The sequence below is a fragment of the Furipterus horrens genome, unplaced genomic scaffold (assembly GCF_987537825.1).
Source record: "Furipterus horrens unplaced genomic scaffold, mFurHor1.1.pri manual_scaffold_3, whole genome shotgun sequence".
NCBI lineage: Eukaryota > Metazoa > Chordata > Mammalia > Chiroptera > Furipteridae > Furipterus > Furipterus horrens.
Window position 1 is genome coordinate 161,797,735 of NW_028327173.1, and position 20,123 is coordinate 161,817,857.

General features: G+C 41.7%; 1 protein-coding gene across 1 annotated transcript in view; it reads left to right on the plus strand.

Moving 5' to 3' along the window:
- Window positions 1-7,565, plus strand: part of AQP9 (aquaporin 9) — a 44,373-nt gene extending 36,808 nt beyond the window's left edge. Inside the window, exons 5-6 of the mRNA XM_090270665.1 lie at window positions 388-605; window positions 5,596-7,565. Of these exons, the coding sequence (XP_090126791.1) occupies window positions 388-605; window positions 5,596-5,770 (393 nt within the window). The 3' untranslated portion in view covers window positions 5,771-7,565. The remainder of the gene's footprint in view (window positions 1-387; window positions 606-5,595) is intronic.
- The last annotated feature ends 12,558 nt before the right edge of the window (window positions 7,566-20,123 follow it).

Here is a 20,123-nt window from a genome sequence, read left to right on the forward strand (position 1 = left end):
TCGTTTCCTTTGCCCACTTACCTACTGATAGCTCACATTATTTGTCTTGCCAGTTTGAATGAGCCTCTTTGTTCATTTTTCCACCCTGCAATTTGTCTTTCTGTTTAGCTGGGTAGTAGTTTAGCAGGAGAGTGTAGGAAGGATAACAGTCTCTAGGGCCTCACTCTCTGGGTCCACACATAACTGCCACTAAGTGCCCGACCCTGGGCAGGCAACCTATCTGTAAAGGAGAACATTGGCACCTACGCCTGAGAGTGCTGTGATAAAAGGAGCACCCAGTGGATGTTAGTTCTTACTAGGTTTGTTTTTAACAAGAAGAGGTAAATTTTGAGGTGGGAAAATGGACAGAATAGAGACTAAACCCTTGCATATTTTCTTCTTCCCCAGGTACTGGCCACTGCATTTCTCCTCATGGTTGTCTTTGCCATCTTTGACTCCAGAAACTTGGGAGCACCCAAAGGCCTAGAGCCTGTTGTCATTGGCCTCCTGATTATTGTTATCTCTTCCTCTTTGGGACTGAACAGTGGCTGTGCCATGAACCCAGCTCGAGACCTGGGTCCAAGACTTTTCACTGCTTTGGCAGGATGGGGGTTTGAGGTCTTCACGTAAGTAACACTGGTGAGGGCAGAGGGAAGAGAAAGATTCGTGCTGTGCTTTATCAGGATAGGCTGTGCTTTGAATTGGGGTCGAGGCGCATACAATTGGAGGGGTGGAGGTCAAGTGCACACTCTGGTCATGAGTGTGGAATCTTTCACTGGTGATTTATGATAAGGTGCAGCTGTGTGTGCATGTGTGTGAGAGACAGACAGACAGACAGACAGAATTCCAAAGAGATAGTCCTGTCCTATATATAATTGGTATATGGTTTAATGCATTTTGATTGTATAACTTGTCTACAGATTCACTTTGTGACAAAATTGGACTAGAGTTTACATCTTTCAACACTATTACAGGGCTTTCTAGTGAACCATGCTAGCTATGTTTCATTCATTAACTCATTCATTCATTCAGTAGATGTCACTGAACACTATCTATGCTGTGGTCATTGAGTTAGGCAAGGAAGTTTCAAAATTAGCTAAGTCAGCATCCTTGAGCAATGTAATAAGTGCTCTGGCAACCCCTAAAACCAAGTTCTGAGGAATGACTAGCCCTGCCTAGGGAAGCTCAGAGAGGCACAATTGAAGAAGAAGCTGGGTTGGGTCTTCAGGTATGAGTAGAAAATTTTTATCAGAGATAAAAGAGAGCCTGTGCACAGGAAATGTCAAGACCCTGTGCTTTCAACTCAGAATGTGCTGAGGAATCATGCCAACTGTTAGGACCAAGCTACTAGGACAAACTTTGCTCATTCATTCCTTTCCACTCCCCCCCCCCCCCATAAAGTCACAGTGACTCACCCTATCCACTCATCACGTCTCTCTACAGGAAAGGAACCTACTTTTGTTCCTCAGGAAACAGGGCTCTAAAATTTAGAAAGAGAAGTATGAAAAACACGTGGCAACAAATTTTCAGAACAAAGGATTTGACTGTCCCTAAATGTTGACCTGCACAAATAGTCATATCCATGTGATGACTGCATTTAAGTGAGAGTTTGTCTTGCCTTCAAAAGTGTGAAGAACAAGCCAATAACTGGCAACACTCTGCATTCACATCACTACCACAGGCAGCGTTGAGAGCTGCTAGAATAGAAGCATCATGAGGAAAGAGACCTTGAGAGCTTTTTCACAGCTGTATCTACAGTGACTAAAATAGGGCCTGGCACATACAGAGTCTCAATAAAAGTTCCTGGACAAAGGAATGGATAAATGCTGTGTTCCATACATGTCCAAGGAGATAAGGGTTACAAGGGGAATCAAGCCACAAAACTATCTTTAAGAAATTAGCAATACAATGAATTTTCTAGAGCAGTGATTTTCAGTCAGAGGCATTTTGTCCCCAGGGACATTTGGCAATGTCTGGAGATATTTTTGGTTGTCATAACTGGGGAGGGTCAGGACAGAAGTTGTAGGTAGAGGCTAGGATACTGGGATACTGCTAAGCATCCTACAATACCCAGGACTGGTCCCCAAACAAAGAATTATTGGGCCAAATATGTCAAGAATACATAGTTAAGAGGCTGTGTTCCAGAATAATCACCACTAGAACATGAGAAGGTTGAATAAAATGTCCCCAACTGAAAAGGATCCTTTGTGTTCTTCCAATGGAAAATCAAAACGTAAGTCCCAAAGATCTCCTTATTCCTAGAGTCCAAAATTAGCCCATGAGTTTCCTTTAATCACACACTCCTGAGCTTCACTCAGGAGACCACTACCCGCACTACCAAGTCACCTCTGTTAGCTTCACACAGACCCCTAGAACTAAGATGCTCCAAGGTGATCTGGCCTCCCTTCGAGCCCTGCTTGGTGTTTCACCCAAAGCTCTGTGAGTGATGGTGGTTCTGAAACAGGCAGAGATCTTGTCTACTCTCTCTTGGCTTTGCTAAGTATGTGGTAGGAGACCATATCTGTGGGAGAATGCTGAATCATCAAATGCTGAACTGAACTCCATGTCCCTTTTTAGCATCAGGGCCTTTTCCCATAATGCAATCATTTATTCGTCCATGCAGCTACCCGATCTCTTATTCGAGGCCATGTGCTAGAGATGGTAAGACCCAGGTGATGCCCTTCACAGTGCATTGTTCTATTTCAGAGGGGTTAGCATAGGCTCCTACGCAAGGTTGAAGCTGACAAGTGCCACAGAGGAAATTTGACTAGTTGCCTCTAAGAGTTGAGAGAAGGTCTGCAGCTCCAAATTTAGGAATTATGGTGTGAAACTGGGGCATTTTGTGGTATCTGGACACGTTTGAGGATATTTCAGTTGGAGAGGATCCTGTATAAAAACACTGAATGTTAAAACAACAAGGGGTCCAGGCTAGCTGGAAGGGTGCATGAAGAAGGATGGAAATGGCAATTATTGACAACCCTTAAAGGTCCTAGACTCCCAGAATGAAAATTGGGGGTTTTTGCTTCTCCCTATTCTACAGGTTATGGGGAACAGCAAAAGATTTAGGGCAAAAGTTTGACATGCTTAGAACTTTAATTTAGCAAAATTAATCTGATATAATCATATAAAAATAGATTAAAAAGGAGAGAGTAGAGGGGGCAGAAACCAGTTAAGAAAAAGCTAGGCTTACTGGTAATCCTCAACGAAAAAGTTCCTAAGAAAACCTTTGAGAGACAGCAGGTTTCCAAGTGTCCCGAGAGAGTCCCATCCTTTCAAGTTTCTCTAGCCAAGGTAAGCATCTTGGTAGGTATCCTAGCTTAAATCTACACCCTCAGATAAAGCCAAGAATGCTTATTCTCATATCCTCGCTTGCCCCTGTGTGGCAAGCAGTGAGGCTGACCTGAAAGTGGACCACTAGAAGGCCCAACAAGAGCAGGAGTCAACAGACCCTGACTGATTCTTGCTTTTCCCATAAACGTGAGGACGTTTCCCATTCAGGTTCTCTCCATGAATTCACATTAAGATGTTCATGACTTAATGGATGAAGGATCTCAGGGGTAATTTTAATTTTTTTTAAGATTATATTTATCTTTAGAGTGGAAGGGAGGGAGAAGGAAATGGAGAGAAACATCGATGTGTGGCTGCTTCTCACATGGCCCCAACTGGGGACCTGGCCAACAACCCAGGTATGTGCCCTGACTGGGAATCGAACAGGCAAACCTTTGGTTCACAGGCTGGCACTCAATCCACTGAGCCACACCAGCCAGGGCTTTCAGTTTTTAAAGGTTTACCCAAAGGAATGAATCCCTGATGATGGCCCCTTAAGCAATCAGCACAGACATTTTCCTGGCATCCCCCAAATCATAGCGTACAAATAACCCTGTGCCCATTTAAGACTTGGCCAGGCAGGGAGCCACATCTGAGCCCTTCCATTTATGACCTGCAACCCCAGCACATGGCGTTCAGCTCTGATAGGACAAGGGAGAGGAGAACATGTGTCCTGGCAGATCTCTTGGACTTTTAATCTGTTAAAATGACAGTGAGATATTCGCCGTAAAATAGTGATGGAGGAAAGGAAATGAAGGACCTCCTAGTTCTTTTTTTCCTTTAAGATTTTATTTATTTATAGAGAGGGGAAGGGAGGGAGAAAGAGAGGGAGAGAAACATCAATGTGTGGTTACCTCTTGAGTGCTCCCAAATGGGGACCTGGCCTGAAACCCAAAGCATGTGCCCTGACTGCGAATCAAACCAGCGACCCTTTGGTTCACTGGCTGGTGGTGCTCAATCCAGTGAGCCACACCAGCCAGGACATCTCCTAGTTCTTTAAAGCCCCTATGCCTCTCAAGAAAGTTCCACCTGAATTTGGGGTTGTGGGGAAGGACGCCGCAGGAAGAGCAGGGCCGTGTCCTCTCTCCCACGCAGTAAGAGTGACATCTTGTGGCTGCTGTGCTCAATCTCGGTGCCGTTCCTGCGCGCCTGCATGGATGACCTGAGGTTTGTAATGTAGGAGTGCCTGATGGTCCAAGTGGAAGAGACCCCTGTGCAGATGGAAGTATGAATCTCAAAGAGGGGGAGATGTGCAGAAAGACCTCCTAGAGACTCCCGAGATTAGAACTAGGTCTCGCGAATCCTAGGACAGATCTCCTGTTTGTGCTTACTTCCTCTATTATACTTTCTCACCAAAATTGGATGCAAAGCAAAAGCCCCTCTGTGTAGTTATTAAGCATCATGATATTATGTTATTAGGCACAGCCCTGAATCAACAGAACACAATGGAATCCTCATGTGATCGGTTGCTCCTCCTGTTTCTCCTGCCCTCCTCCCATTGTCCTGAATTTTTCTTTTGTTCACCATTTCACAGCTTTTAAAAAGTTATCTCAAATGTATATGTCTTAAGCAATGTATGATATAGTTTTGCTTGCTTCTGAGCATTCATGTGCTTTCTACTGAGTTATGTAAATGGATGTCCTGTCTCCAAAAGAGATGGTGACAATTCATACAGACAGCTGCTTTCTCACAGAACTTATACCTTTAATATAACGTCCTGGCACTGAGGATTTCTGAAGGGGAGAGGGAATCACAGCACAACAGCCTTATCAGAGAATAACTTTAAGCTGAGACTTCAAAAAATAAGCACCAAAACTATATTTAGTACATAATTCATAGCCCACCTTTGATTTTTTTTAAAAACTTCATTCATTTATCAACAAACATTCCTGATTATTTTGGGGCTGCCCTCCCACCCCATAATGTCCCGGAATCACTCCACATCTTTCCAATCGTGATCCTCAGAACTCCTCATTAATCATCCACCTGGACTTTCACTAGGTGCCCTCTCTTATGACCACATTCAAGGACTGTATTTTGTGAAAGGAAAATCAATGGCACATATTCTCTCATAAGTAATAATAGGACAATGGAATGGATCGTCTGAAATCAGGGGTATTGGGAAACCCAGGCTGCCAAGCTGCACTGAGTGAGTGCCCTTAGGCTTACCTCTTGCTGTGTGAAAAGGGGGCCATAGGCGTGAGAAAGGCGAGCTGGTTAGTGAATAACAAGCAGTAACAGCAGGGAGAAGGCCAAGTGACAAACCACTAATTCCTTGTTTGATTTCAGAGCTGGAAATAGCTTCTGGTGGATTCCTGTAGTGGGACCTTTGGTTGGTGCTGTCATTGGAGGCCTCGTCTATGTTTTTATCATTGAAATCCACCATCCAGATCCTGACCCAGACTTCGAGGCAGAACAACCTGAAGACAAACCAGAGAAACAGGAACTTAGTGTGATAATGTAGTAGCGCACTCAGTTCTAGGTTTACAATCAGCTGAGCTGATGCTCTCTTCAGGAAAAATGGCATCCAGGTGTCCATGTCTTCATAAGACTAGGATGGATCTGCTCAATGTTCTCTGCTAGCCATTTGGGACACCTAATTGGAAAAGCATCTGAATGAAGTTTTGAAAACACTGACCTCTTCTCTACCAGTTTCCTCCCCCAAGAATAGTGTGAACTGTCTTCTGAAACAGCCTTCTCTCCACCCTCTTTATTTCATTCTTTCATGTGAAATTTCATTACTGGGTAAGCACTAATAACTTGCAACTTTGACCATGGACTTATTTGGATAGTCTCAACTGTATCATCTGTATAAAACAGTATCACCCAAAGTCTTATTTTCAGACCCACAAAGGTTACATTCTGAATATCAACCAACACTAAATTGAAAGATGAAACAGTGATTTCAGTTAACATATCCATGAATTAGGGAACTAAAGGGTTAACTCTCTAGTTTTGCTGTGCCACTATTATTGGATAAATACTGGTATTCTCCAAACCTAGGAATGGAGGAAGCAGTAGAATGCAGCTGGAAAACATAAGAGAAGGACATTGTGGCATTCAGAGACCTCAGGAAACAAGATAAATTTGGGAAACCAAATGAAATTTTTTTAATGGAAACCATTTATCAGATTAATCCCTTGCTCTTTGCATTTTTAGAGGGCACCAATTAATTTCCTGGTCTTTAGTATGTAATAACCTAAAATACAATCATAACCTCAGTCATGAAATATACATCACTCTGTATTCTTAGCTCAAATTTATTTTCCTAATTGCCCACTTGAGGACAGACATTTGACAAGTTAAGTCAATGGCTACACTCATCCATTTTTCTATACATGCCCCAGCAGCCAAAATAGAAAGCCATTGGCTCCTGGTCTAGTATGATCTACAGGATGGAAGTTCCCTGGAAATAACATACCTCCTGGGCTTTGCAGGAAACAAAGTACTTTTATACACATTCTCTCATTGAATCCTCACAGGGACTGTCTGAGCTTAATATCATGCTGCCCATTTTTCAGATAAGAAAACAAAATGTCAGTGAAGCTAAGAAAGTGGCCTAGGTCAGGTGGAAAGTGGAACATCTCATGTATCCTACAGCTTCCAGAAGATCAGCAACTGGCTGAGACTCTCAGCCTGCCCTTACTGGCTGGCCAGAAGGAGCGGGGTTGACAGCTGCCAGAATGTGTACACCTTCTGGACACAATTCTCCTGGATCCTAAGATAAAAGACCTTCACTGTCTGGTTTTATTCCCACTGTTTTGAAGCATTAACAAAGGAAAGAGGTAACGATTTGATCACATTTTTCATCTGCTGGAAAATATTATCAGAAGGCCTTCTTTCCTAGGCCACCGTTGTTATGGCTCAGTCTTGATCTTCCCTCCCTGCTAATCCTAAACATTACATTCAGGACATTTCCTCTGGGTTAGGCTCTTCCCTTTAAAGTCCTCTAATTGATGTTCTTTGGTCAAACGAGCCTGTGAGTTACAAACACCAGAGAAATTGCTCTACATCCAGTGACGCATCTTTAGTCAAACTGTTAAAAAGCCCAGAATTCCCAGAGGGACCCAGTTTTTCAATGACTCTGTGATAGTAACAGAACCACAAAAAGCAGATGTGAAATACCTCCAGTGGCCTGTGTTCTGTAATCTACTGACATATGGAATTTTTTTCTTGCTCCAAAACTACTTGGATATTTCCTATTTGAAATAAAATTGGATTTTTTTGAGTTTTTATAAATATTAAGATTGCTAAGTACACTTAGTTCAGAGATTGTCTAGCCTATCTCCAAATTCAATCTTCTGAGGAGTTTTTTAATGTGCTAATGCCCAGTTGGTCATTCGTAATGTCACAGGTTATTCTAATGTACAGCCAGTCACAGGTAATTCTAATGTGCAGCACATTGACTTGGTAAACTACATGGCTCTAAGGTTTCTTCGAGAACCGAGTCTAGTGGTGGCCAGCTAATCTTGGTAAGTTTCTCAGTCTTGAGAACCTCATGGATCAGAGAACAGAGGCTCCTACTGCCCCCTTCCCACTCCCACCTACCGCTCTTGCAAAGGGGACATTTGACAATGTCTGGAGACATTTTTGGTTACCATGACTCGGGAACAGGTGTTACTGGCATCTGGCGGGTAGAGGTCAGGGATGCTATTAAACATCCTATGACGCACAGGACATCTCCCCCCACCCCCCACCAACAAAGAATTATTCAGCCCTAACTGTCTACAGTGTGGAGGCTGAGAGACCCTGGATTAGAGAAGACGTTGAAATCCTACTCCTTAATTCAAGTTCTTCCAAAAACAGAGAGGCCAAATGAGTCAGAAACAGACCCTGGAGGTGGATTGTAATTATTAGAGGATGAGACTACCCAAAATTTGAGTTTTCAGGTTGCATTGTGGAATCTATGATCCACACAGGTGTTCATTATACACTACTTGGTGATTATGAAGAGGAAATGTACATTTATGACAATCAACCTCAGGAATGTTTTTTAAAATAGGAAAAAGTGTTCTTGTTCCAGGTGCTCACACTCAAGCCCTCCCCTCCCCCCACCTAACATGTGTGTTTGCCTGTGTCAGGTTCTTATCCAAGAGAATGTCTATGAGGTTGAATGTTCATTATCAGAAATCAGTTAGTTAGAAACAACTAACCTACTTGTCAAAAAGGATTCTTTAAGCGCTAACATTGCAACATGCCCCCCTTCTCTCTTCCTTGTCAACCTTAAAACTTATTAGAAACATTTATCGATGCCAAAAACAGAATTTATGATTTTCTACCAGTTGAGATCTCAGGGCATGTCTGACATTGTAGGACTTTTCTAACCAGTAAGAGACAGAGTTAAATTCAGCTATTGAACAGGGTAAGTGGAGTAAAAATGTCACGTTTAAAATCTAATCCTGGAAATATGAATGATTACTTCCTTTACATTGCTTTCACACACACACTTGTCTCATTTAAAGGTATGTCAGTGCTCAGAAATGTCATCATGGAAAAAGAATTACCACTTCCAGTTATAAAGAATGATTTATAAGTTTTATTGAGCCACAGTACCTATTGTTCCAATAAAAACATGTGGTAACCCACAAGTCAACCTCCAAAGCTACTATAAATGGAGAAATGGTGGGGAAGGGGATGGGAATTTCATTCTGCCTGTGATATCATCTTACACCCCTCCCCACCTAACCCAACACAGCCCCTTAGAGGTCTCAGAAAAGAAGCTCTATGGGGTGGGGGGCGAGGGCAGGGGCGGTGTTCAGAACACAGTTTCACAGATGGAAAATCATTGATAAAATACCTAGAACAAGTTGTTGAACATTTTTATAGAAGTCTCAAGGGTAGAAGCTACCAAAAACTATGTTAGTTCAACCTTACATAATTTTCCAGGCTTCTTAATAGATAGACAGTTTAAACAGAATTACTCAACACACCAACCATCACCCACAAAGAAATGTATATCAATTCTTAAACTGGGACTTGGGTTCTCTGAGAAAACATGTTGATTACTTACACACACACACAGAGAAATGGTAGTCCTGGTCAGACACACTGTGTTAACTTTCTAAGTCTATACAAATAAACAGGTAAATAGGTGGATAGGTAGATGATCAAGTGATCCACCAAGGCTTGACCTGTTTCTTTTGCTAGAAATGGAGTAGCTTTTATCCACAAGAAGCTGTCTAATGAAGGGAAAACCCCCTTATAAACTGAAAATGAATAAATGAACTGAATTAGCTGGTGGAATCCATGGAACTATGGGTGGACTCTATCAAGCACAACTTGATTCTATCTCCCTCCAGGGCCACGTTATGTCTTTGGTGGAGCTTTAGGCACTTTTGTTTTGGGGGGACCTCCCCCCCAACACACACACAAATTATAAATTATATTTTACGGCTGTACTAGTGATAGGCTAGATTATATTATTTCTTTATATCATGTTAGAAAAGATGAAAGCATTTTCATGGGCTACTAAAAGTATAGTGGGTTCTAGGCCTCTTGCCAAATGAGTAAATTGGCCCTGCCTCCTGCTTCCTCCTTCTCGTGCGACCCCTGGTGTGCAGAGCCCAGTCACACAGCCGCCTCTTCCTCGTGGCTCTCAACTCCCTGCCTGCAGGGTCTCAGGAAATAGAACCCAGGGAAGACTGAAACTCCAGGTGGGAGTGGAGCCAGAGGAGAGTTTTAGGAGTCCTGGAGGTTGTGAGGAATATTCCAGAGGAAAGGCCAAAGGCCTTGGGGATCCTCCACATCTTGGTCCCTCCCTCCTTGTGAAGCACCTAGTAGGAAAGGGGATTTCGGGCCCCCCTGAGAAGAAAGCATGGGGGTCTTGGGGCCTGGGCACCATGAGGAACAGAGACCCTGTGCTATGTTATTTACACATAATTCTTGTGTAGTCGTCGTCGTCGTCGGCAGCCGTCCGTCTCGAGAGACGATGGTGTAGCTTCTTAAGAGTCTCTGCACCACCGAGAATGGCTGTGCAGTCCGACTCGGGAGTGACATGGTATCTGTCTCCTCCCGTGTTGAATCGACATCTTGTGATGACGCTGAAGCTACAGAGCCTGGGCAGGGTGATATGGAGGGTCTGCTGTTGCCCATGCAGCAGACCCCCCCCCTCTCTTCGCAGCTGAAGGGTCCAAGGGAAAGACGGAGTCGATACAGCTTGGCTTCAGGTGCGCCGCAGGAGTTGCCGGTGTTGACTACAACGTCAAACCGCCTTAGGGACTCCGGCTCCGGATTTTCTGTCGGGGTTTACTCCCTTAGCCTTTCCCCTGAAGAGGTATGCCGCAAGGCAGCGGAGTTCTTGTGTAGTATCTCACAGTTTACAAAGCACATTCACATCTAGTGTCTGAGAAGATGCTCAGAAGAGCCCAGCAAGTAGATTATTCCCATTTAGAGATGAGAAAGCTGAAGCTCAGAGGCCTTGATGATTTGCATCAAGTTCCAGAGAAAACACTGGCAGAGGTGGAATGCAAATCACATGTCTAAGTAGAGGGAGCAACCATCCCAGTGTGCTTGGGACTTGAGGATTTTTCTGAGATGTTTGAAGCCCATGCTAAAGCTGGGAAGAGTCAGTCACCTTACATCCTAAGTCAAGACCCACACACTTCCCACCACTGTGCCAATAAATGTATGAAGTAAAGAAAAGAGTACAATAGTAAAATGTCCTCTCCACTCAGGTGCAACAGCTGCCAATGCATGGCCAATATTGTTTCCCCTATACCCACCTCTCTGCCTCACTGCTTCCCTGGGATTATTTTTTGAAGCAAACCCCAGATGTGATATCATTGTATTCATGAATATTTAATATGTATATCTAAAGGATAAGAATTCTTTAAAAATATAAGTATCATAGGTAAAAATAATTCTCAATAATTTTTAATATCAAAATGGAATCACAGTTTATATTTCCAGTGAGACTGTCCAGCGAATAGCAGCATGGACTCTGTGACTATGGCAGACAGGTGGTTTACTCTGAAGTCCAATTCCTCAGGAGAACATTGCCCTTGTTTATTTTTTTCTTGAGATTTTATTTATTTTTAGAGAGAGGGAAAGGGAGGGAGAAAGAGAGGTAGAGAAACATCGATGTGTGAGAGATACATTGATTGGTTGCCTCTTACGTACCCCCAACTGGGGACCCAGCCCAAAACCCAGGCCTGTGCCCTGACTGGTTTGCAGGGCAGCACTCAATCCACTGAGCCACACCAGTCAGGGCTATGGCACTTGTTTACCTGTATTTTGTACCTTTGTATCAGAGTATTCTATAAAATGTTTGCAAAATATTTTCATTTTTACACCAAAAGGATAATGCATTTGCCTATTGTTATTAAAAGTAGCCATCTGGAAGGAGTGAAATTATGTTTACACAAGGAAGAAGTCTCGAATTTACTTGAAATTGTGGGAAAGATTTTTAGTATCTATTGTTACATCAAAAGTGCACACTCCACAAAATGCTCACATTTTAAAAGCTAAAACGCACTGTGAAAAGAACTCCACATTTTTAACAACCACTCATCCCTGTGTGAGGTGCTGTGGCTGATTTAGGTAAGTGAAAACCTAAACATCTCTAGCTTTCTATAATCTTCAGTAGTAGTGTTTGTTTGATACGTACTTCCTATTTACTTATACTTTTTTACCCAAAGACTTCAGACTTTTGGAAATAAAAGCAAATAACAAGTGGCACAATACTTCTTAACTTTTGCCTTAAGGTTATCACCTCTACTGAAAGCGGGTTTTGATGGCTCTCAGCGGACCGATCTCATCTGGTGATATTCTGATAATAAGGTTGTGATCTAATAGATGACAGAGCAAAGAAGACCTCGATGGAGCAAGGCAAAGAGCAGACCATGCACTGCCCGCATGGGAGCCTAATCTTCACTGGGAGCCGAGGGCAGGGATAGGTGTTTGGTTGCTGAACCATTGAACTAGACCATGAAGGGAGTCTGTATGGTCACAGGTTGGAGGCTGTGTGGCTAGTGCTCAAGAGGTCAGCATCTAGAGACAGCCACACTGAACTCTGATTCATTGCTGAATAGCTGGGCGACCCTCTAACCCTCAGTTTCTTCCTCCATGAAATGGGACTCATACTGGCATATGCTTTCTATTGGTTGTTGAAAATATTAAGAAAATATCTGTGGAACATTGAACATGGTACCAAGAATTTACTTCCCTCTTTATAAGTATCAGCTAATTCTGAAATTATTTCACATTTACGTACTCAGCTATATATCTGCTTTGCTAACATTAAAAAAAAAAAAGCCTGATGAAGAAAAGTGTCTGGGGATATACTTTTGCTGACACTTAAGTAATCCAATTAGACAATGGTTTACACCAAGAGCATAATCAACAAAAGGAAAAAATAGATAAATCAGACTTCTTGAAAATTAAGTTTTGTATTTTGAAGACACAGTCAAGAAAGTGAAAAGAATCTACAGAATGGGTGAAAATATTAGCAATTATATATCTGATAAGGAACTTGTAAAAAGAACTATCACAACTCAATAAAGGGACAAATAACCCAATTTTAGAATGAGAAAGTGATTTAAATAAAAATTTCTCTGAAGGAAATGTAAAAATAGCCAATAAGCACATAGAAACATGCTCAAAATAATTAGTCTTTAGGAGATGCAAATCAAGACCACAATGAAATTCTACTTCCCACCTACTTGAATGGCTATAATAAAAGAGATAGGCAATAGCAATCGTTGATAAAGATATGTAGACATTGGATCCTTTATATATTGCTGGTGGGACTATAAAATGGTGCAGCTACTTTGAAGGACAGCCTTAAACGGTTACCATATGACTTGGCAATTTCATGCTTAAGTCTGTACTCAGAAGAATTTAAAATCTATGCCCACACACACAAAAAAAAAATTATACATGAACGCTTATAGCAGCATTATTCACAATAGCCCCCAAACCAGCCCAATTGTCCATCATCTGATGAATAGATAAATAAATGTGATATCTCTATACAATGGAATATTATTCAGCAGCAAAAAGGGATGAGGTACATTCCTTCAAAACAATTTGCTAAGTGTGAGAAACCAAACACAAAAGTCCACATATAGTATAATTCCATTTATATAAAATGTCAAAAATAGACAAATCTATAGAGACAGAAAGCAGGTTTTCAGCCCCTGGTTGACAGGGGCCAAGGGGAGAGGAAATGTGGAGTGACTGCTGATAGTTACCAGGTTTCTTTTGGAGGTGCTGAAAATGTTCTGGAATTGGATGCACAGGTCTGTGAATAATCTAAAAACCATTGCATTCTATACCTTTAAAAGAGAAAATTTTATGGTACATGAATAATTCCTCAATAAAAGAGTATGTTATAACCATTTTAAGAAAAATATGGAAGCACTTAGTGATATTAAGTATATGTATCCCTATGACTCAGAAATTTCATTCCTGTCTGTGTACTTCTGATAATCAGATCCATAGTGGCATATGCATGCTGTTTTTGACAGCAGGATGTTAAAAACAACCTAAAAGTCCATCACTAGGGAAACTGATCATTGAAATGTGGTGGATTCATACCATCAAACACCATGCAGCAGTTAGCAGAAATAAACCAGATAAGCATCCCACATTATAAATAGATCATATAAACAGTATATAAATAGTGTTGAGTTAAAAATAGAAAATAAGAAACAGAACAAGACCCATACCAAGTCCCATTTTTTATGTAAATTGAAAATACATAAATACAATATATTTTTCAGTGATGCATGAAAATGCAAAAATATAGCATCTTAGAATAGGTACCAGTGGTAGGAACAGGATGAAGAAGGAAAATAATAAAATAAGATGGGAGCAAAGCCAAGGATATGCAAATGTTGATAATGCACTATGACTGAGAAATATAAATAACTCAACTCTCTCACCTTGAGGTCCAAAGAGAGAAAGAGGGGAGAGGATGAAAAGGAAGTGGGGTGGCAAAGAGAGGAGGATAGGAAGAAAGTAACTCAGATGCACTCCAAAATTTTAACAGATTGTCTCCAGGAGGTAGAATTGTGGTAGGGTTTATTTCTCCATCTCTTTCAAAACAAAAGCACTTAAAGATATTTTTTAGTTTTAAAAGATTAAAAAATGACAAAAGTCTTAGATGGCTTTTGAGTGACATTTAAGGACACTTTGATGCTACAGACAGCCAGAGAATTATAATCAGTATCCTTCCCTCAGGTCATTAAAGCAGATTAAGAATGACTGCTTTGTGAAGTATAACCCAACACTGCCTCTCTCCATTCTTATCAGATCTATTCTAGCCTCAAATTGACATTTTGAGTACTCAGAGAGTCACCAGTGACTGGACTCCCACTCAGCCGTCATCAAATATTGTCATCCTGCTGGAAGAAAGGCATCTAGTAGTTTCTGACTAACCTTACAATAAAGTCATCTCTCAGAAACTCAGAAATCAGTAAGAGAAAGACCCTCCAGGTTTTAATTCAGGACCAGCTGGAAGAAATGGATGAGGAGAGCAAGGGTCGGGAATCTTGGAAATTCTCTAATAAGATGTGTTAGTGCCTTACTTGGCTCTCTGCTAGAGCAGCACACTAACCGCCACTGCTGGGGCCCCCTAATACTACTTAACGGATTCAACTCAGCCCCAAGATCTGATACCACCAATTTCGGAGGAGGACATAAGAAAGCCTGGATTTCTCGTTAAGATACTTTCTGGTATCTTAATATGTTAGGCCTGTGCATGGTCCTATGACTTGGTACTCAGGTCCCTGCTGCTATGACTTTGTTCCCGTTCTCCCCTTGGTGCCCTAGTTCTCTATGATGAGGGTGCTCTCCTGCTTCTCCAAATCCTGCTCCCGAGCCCTCTAACCCATCACTTCTTAATGTGAATGGTTTCCTACCCCATTAACTCCGGACAGAGCTAAATAATGTCTAGGTCTCACCCAACTCCCTCCTGGTAATGACAGACCAATGCAAAATATGGCAAGAACATAGTGATCCCAAGGGGTCTGTCTGATGGTGGCTGAGCCATGGGAAATATGCTAGGGTCACAAAAGGTGTAAGTTGGGCATGGGGTCAGGGACACATTTTAATCAATGTTTTGAACATGAAGAACAAAAAAAAGGGATATGCCCACAGCTTTGGGCAGATGGTTCATGCTAACAGATGGCAAGCAGAAAGCAGCACTATTTTTAATTTTGCTGTATTCTTCAACACAGTGCCATATACTAGATAAGCATGTGTTGTTCAAATTTTCAGAAGAATGAAAAGAAAGAGGTCATATTTAGAAACTACAGATTGAAGAACAGCTCATCATTACAATAACAAGACAATAACAATAACAGAACCCAACATGTATTGAGTTATTACATGCTGGGCATGGTGCTCGGTGCTTTGCACACATCATGGCATTTTAACTGTCACATCAAACCCATAAGAAAGTATCACTATTCCCACTTTACAGACGAAGAAACTGAAGCTCAGAGAAGGTGTGTTGGACTGCCAAGCCTGTTCTCATCAGATTCTAAAACAAACCATCCCTGACTATGTAGGAAGTAAAGTGGTGTTCGCTAGATGACATGAGTTCACTGACTACAGTGGGTAGCCAGTCGGGTCAGACTACATTTAAACTATGTTATTGGAAAGTTTCACCCAGAAAGGCTACAGTAAATATTCATTGACGTCAGTAAGGCAAATTCTCGCAATGTCATTATGAATCAAAACAAGAAAAGCAGTTTGACAGACAACAGATTAAACAGATTTGTAGCTGGAATGATCATTTTCTAAAAGTATTGCTCAATCAATAGAGCAAACCTGCTTAGCAGATCTTTAGTGCCGGGCCAAAGGACTCTGAATTTGCCTGGTCCCAACTCAACAATTTTATCAATGATTTGAACATTATATGTGTGGCATGTTTGTCAAATTGCAGGGGACACAAGGGGTAATGATTATATTGGATGACAGATTTGAATAGATTGTTTAACTAGAATGATCATTTTCTAAATATGGTTCTGAATTAATATATCTAAATCTACTCAAAAGGAGACCTTTTAGTGCACTGCTCCTAGAAGACTGAACTAGCCTGGTCCTAGTCAGCAATTTCATCAATGATTTGGATAAAATATGTGTGACATGTTTGTCAAGTTGCAGAGAACACAAGGGATAATTATAATATCAGAAGGCAGAACTTAAACATATTTTTAAAGATTTTATTTATTTATTTTTAGAGAGAGGGGAAGGGAGGGAGAAAGAGAGGGAGAAAAACATCGATGTGTAATTGCCTCTCATGCACTCCCTACTGGGGACCTGGCCTGTAACCCAGGCATGTGCCATGACTGGGAATGGAACTGGCAACCCTTTGGTTCGCAGGCCAGCACTCAATCCACTGAGCCAGGGCTCAAATATTTTCTAAAAATATCATCAAGCTGGGATGATGTCATAGCAGGCAAGATGAAATTATGAAGAAAAAATATGTAAAAATCCTTTATGTAGGTCCATAATACCATTTAGGAAAACATTGGAGAGAAGTAGCCAAACAGTCATTCTATGACAAATGCCAGGGATTTGTAGTTGGCTGCACATTCAATTTAATGATAGGATTGCTAAAAGTAAATCAAATCCAGGGCAGTGTTAATAGTGTCAGCATAAACAGAGGCACTATGCCGTCTATCCTCAGCACGAGTCACATCAGTTTTGGTTCTGGGAATACATTTGAGTGGGTTGTTTCAAGTTATCTATTACTGTACATCAAACCACTCAGACTAAGTGGCTTAAAAAAACTGTATTCTTGTGTCTCATGATTCTATGTGTTGGTTGGGCTCAGCTGAGTGTTCTGTTGGCTTTGCTGGGAACCTCTGTGGCAGCTGCCGTCACAGACAGGACCTCAAGACAGCTTCTCCACTCACAGAGCTGACATCTCAGCTCTCCATGTGGCATCCTGTCCTCCAGAGGTTTCCTCTCCAGCAGGGTAACTGATCTAACCTGGTGGCTAGCTTCCAAGAGCACAAAGATAAAATTTGTTTTTAAGGCTTTGGACCAAAACTGGCACAGTCACCTCTGCCTAGTCTGTGTAGTTCAAAGGACAGCCAAAACTCAGCATGGGGCAGACTACACAAGAACATGAGTACCAGGAGGTGTCATTTGGGGGGGGGGGGAGCCATCTTTGGAGTCCATTGGAGGAGGACAACCAGGATTATAATAAATTATCTTCTAAAATTCTTGTATACTGTGAAAGACTTAAATACACTTGGGAATTTTAGCACAGACATGCTGTTTTATAGGTTCACAAGAGTTGTTTTCAAATTCTTGGAAGACTATGTGGAGAAGAGGGCTTAGTTATATCCTGCATACTCCAGGGAACAAAATGAGGACTAGAACTCGGTTTCAACACAACTGCTGAGCACCCAGTTACCTAGGGGTATGCAGAGAAGCTTCCGTCTGAGCAGAAAGTCTGACTGGATGGCCTCAAAGGTCCTTTCAACTCTTGAAATCTCAGCTTTTAATTACATGCCTCTTTCTGTTAATTATTTCTTGGTATGAGTCCTTTCTCCTCAGCCAGATTTTAAGTTGGAGAAGCTGGATGAAGGAATAAAAAGATTTCTGGACTAGCCTCTCATCTTAGCTCTGCCAATAGTCAGCTGCTATGCCTGTGGGTAGGTCACTTAACATCCATGGGCCTCCATGTCTTTATTTAGAAAGGTGGTGGGGGGGGATTGGATTCTCACCGCCCTCCCAGTGCAAAGCCAAGGTAATAAACAACTGTGTTCTGGTTACATTAAGGATAAAATGAAAAGGAAAATAGATAAAGTACTTTAAATGTTTTATTTCCTGGCCTATTGTACTTAATATTAGCTTTCATTATTTTCCTGATCATTATAGTGTTTTCTGAGGCTGTGATTTCCATATATACAATACAATCTTGAGTTATTTTACACCTTCACTTCTTTTGCTCTTCTCGGTGATGATCAGAAAGTGACTCATAATCATTTCTAGTCCAAGTCTTCTCAACCAGGAACCAGGAGCCCACCATGACCTTGTATAGGTCAAGCCCTCCATGAGTAATTGAATTAAATCTGACATAGCTCGGGCAACAAATGTGTTCTCTTCTCCATGCCCAGCAGAGGGAGCCAAACAAAAGGAACACGTTCTTTCTCAGATTAGGCACCAAACAGTAAAATTGAAGGTCAAGGCTTTTAGAAGTCTCCCCAATCACTGTCCCCACCCACCCCATCCCCACCCCAACGCCAACCGCCCTCATTTTATAGATTGCGAACCTGAGGTCAAGAGAGAAAAGGGAATTTCCCAAAGTTACGAACGAATACCAAGTGGTAAAATCCTCGGCGAGGGGGCCTGTATTCACAACCGTAGCTCTTTGCTCTTTGACCCATGGTCCTTTGGATGCTGCCATGTTGCTTTTCTGCTCTTCAAGGAAGTTAGCTATAGATAACTGTGACCCCAACATTCGCTTTTGCTCAGTTATCTGACAGCACAGGCTTTGAGTTTGAATCCTGGCTCTGCTCCTTACTAACGATGTGACCATGTGTAAGTTACACAGCGTCACCAAGACTCAGAATCGTATCTTCAGAATGGTTATAAATAATTACACTTATTTGAAAGGGTTTTTTGGAGGATTAAATAAAATTATGTAATGGAAAATGCCTTAACAGATGTAAACACCTATCTTTGTCAAAAGAAAATTGTTTTGTCTAAATGAAGCTGGATTACATGGGTCTCAAAGTCAGATGCTTCCAGGAGTCAGCCATTTAAATAAAGCTGTGTGGACACATGATGACATGGACTGCCAGGGGCTGTAGCAAGCCTCAGAACTCATAGCCATGGGAGACGATCAACCTTTACCAAGAGGAAATTCAAGCCCAGGGCTGCCAGATTTTCCAATATGTCAAGAGAAGTTGGAAACTGGGTTTTTATGTGCAAATTTCTGATTTTTAAAAATACTGCACAGACCAAATAAAATCCAGGCCAGCAGCTTGTTGTGCCTGCTTTTAAAGCTAATTTTAGAGCTCCATATGCAGTCACACAGCATTCTAGAACTGAGAAACCCAGCCCAAAAAAATCAGGAGAAGAAATTATCTCTCATTTGGAGGGAATGTGCTGATAATATAAGCCCACAGGATTGTTTTTCTAAGGGCCTTACTCAGCAAACACGCTGAACCTCTGGGCATTATTTTGCAATATCTACTATATCCTCCAACTTTCCTTGATGACTTTTTTTTTTTTAATTGTATCAGCATGTTTGGGGCTTAGGTTTTCCAGAATTCACAGAGGGAAACAGAACTTTATTTATTTTTTATTTTTTTTGAAGATTTTATTTACAGCCTTGGCTGGTGCGGCTCAGTGGATTGAGCACTGGCCAGGTCCCCAGTTGGGGGCATGTGAGAGGCAACCCCACATTGCTGTTTCTCTCCCTCTCTTTCTCCCTTATTTTCAAAGAGAGAGAAGAAGTGAGGGAGAAAGAGAGGGAGAGAAACAGCAATGTGCGAGAGATACATCAAAGAGTTGCTTCTCACTTGCCCGCAGTCAAGGACCTGCCCGAGACCCAGGCATGTGCCCTGGCTGGGAATCAAACCAGTGACCTTTCAGTTCACAGGCCAGCTCTCAATCCACTGAGTCACACCAGTCAGGGCTCCTTGATGACTTTACATGTTTCTGCCCACTCCGTGTCTGACTCCACAGACTTCCAGCTTGGAAGTCTCATACATTATACTCATATATCCCACACTGATATATTCTTTTCTTCACAAGGTAGAAAATAACATTACTCAGCTTTGTATATTACATTCATTTTTATTTAAGAGCTACCTTCATTAGATATTCATTGAAAAGAGGTTCATTGTAAG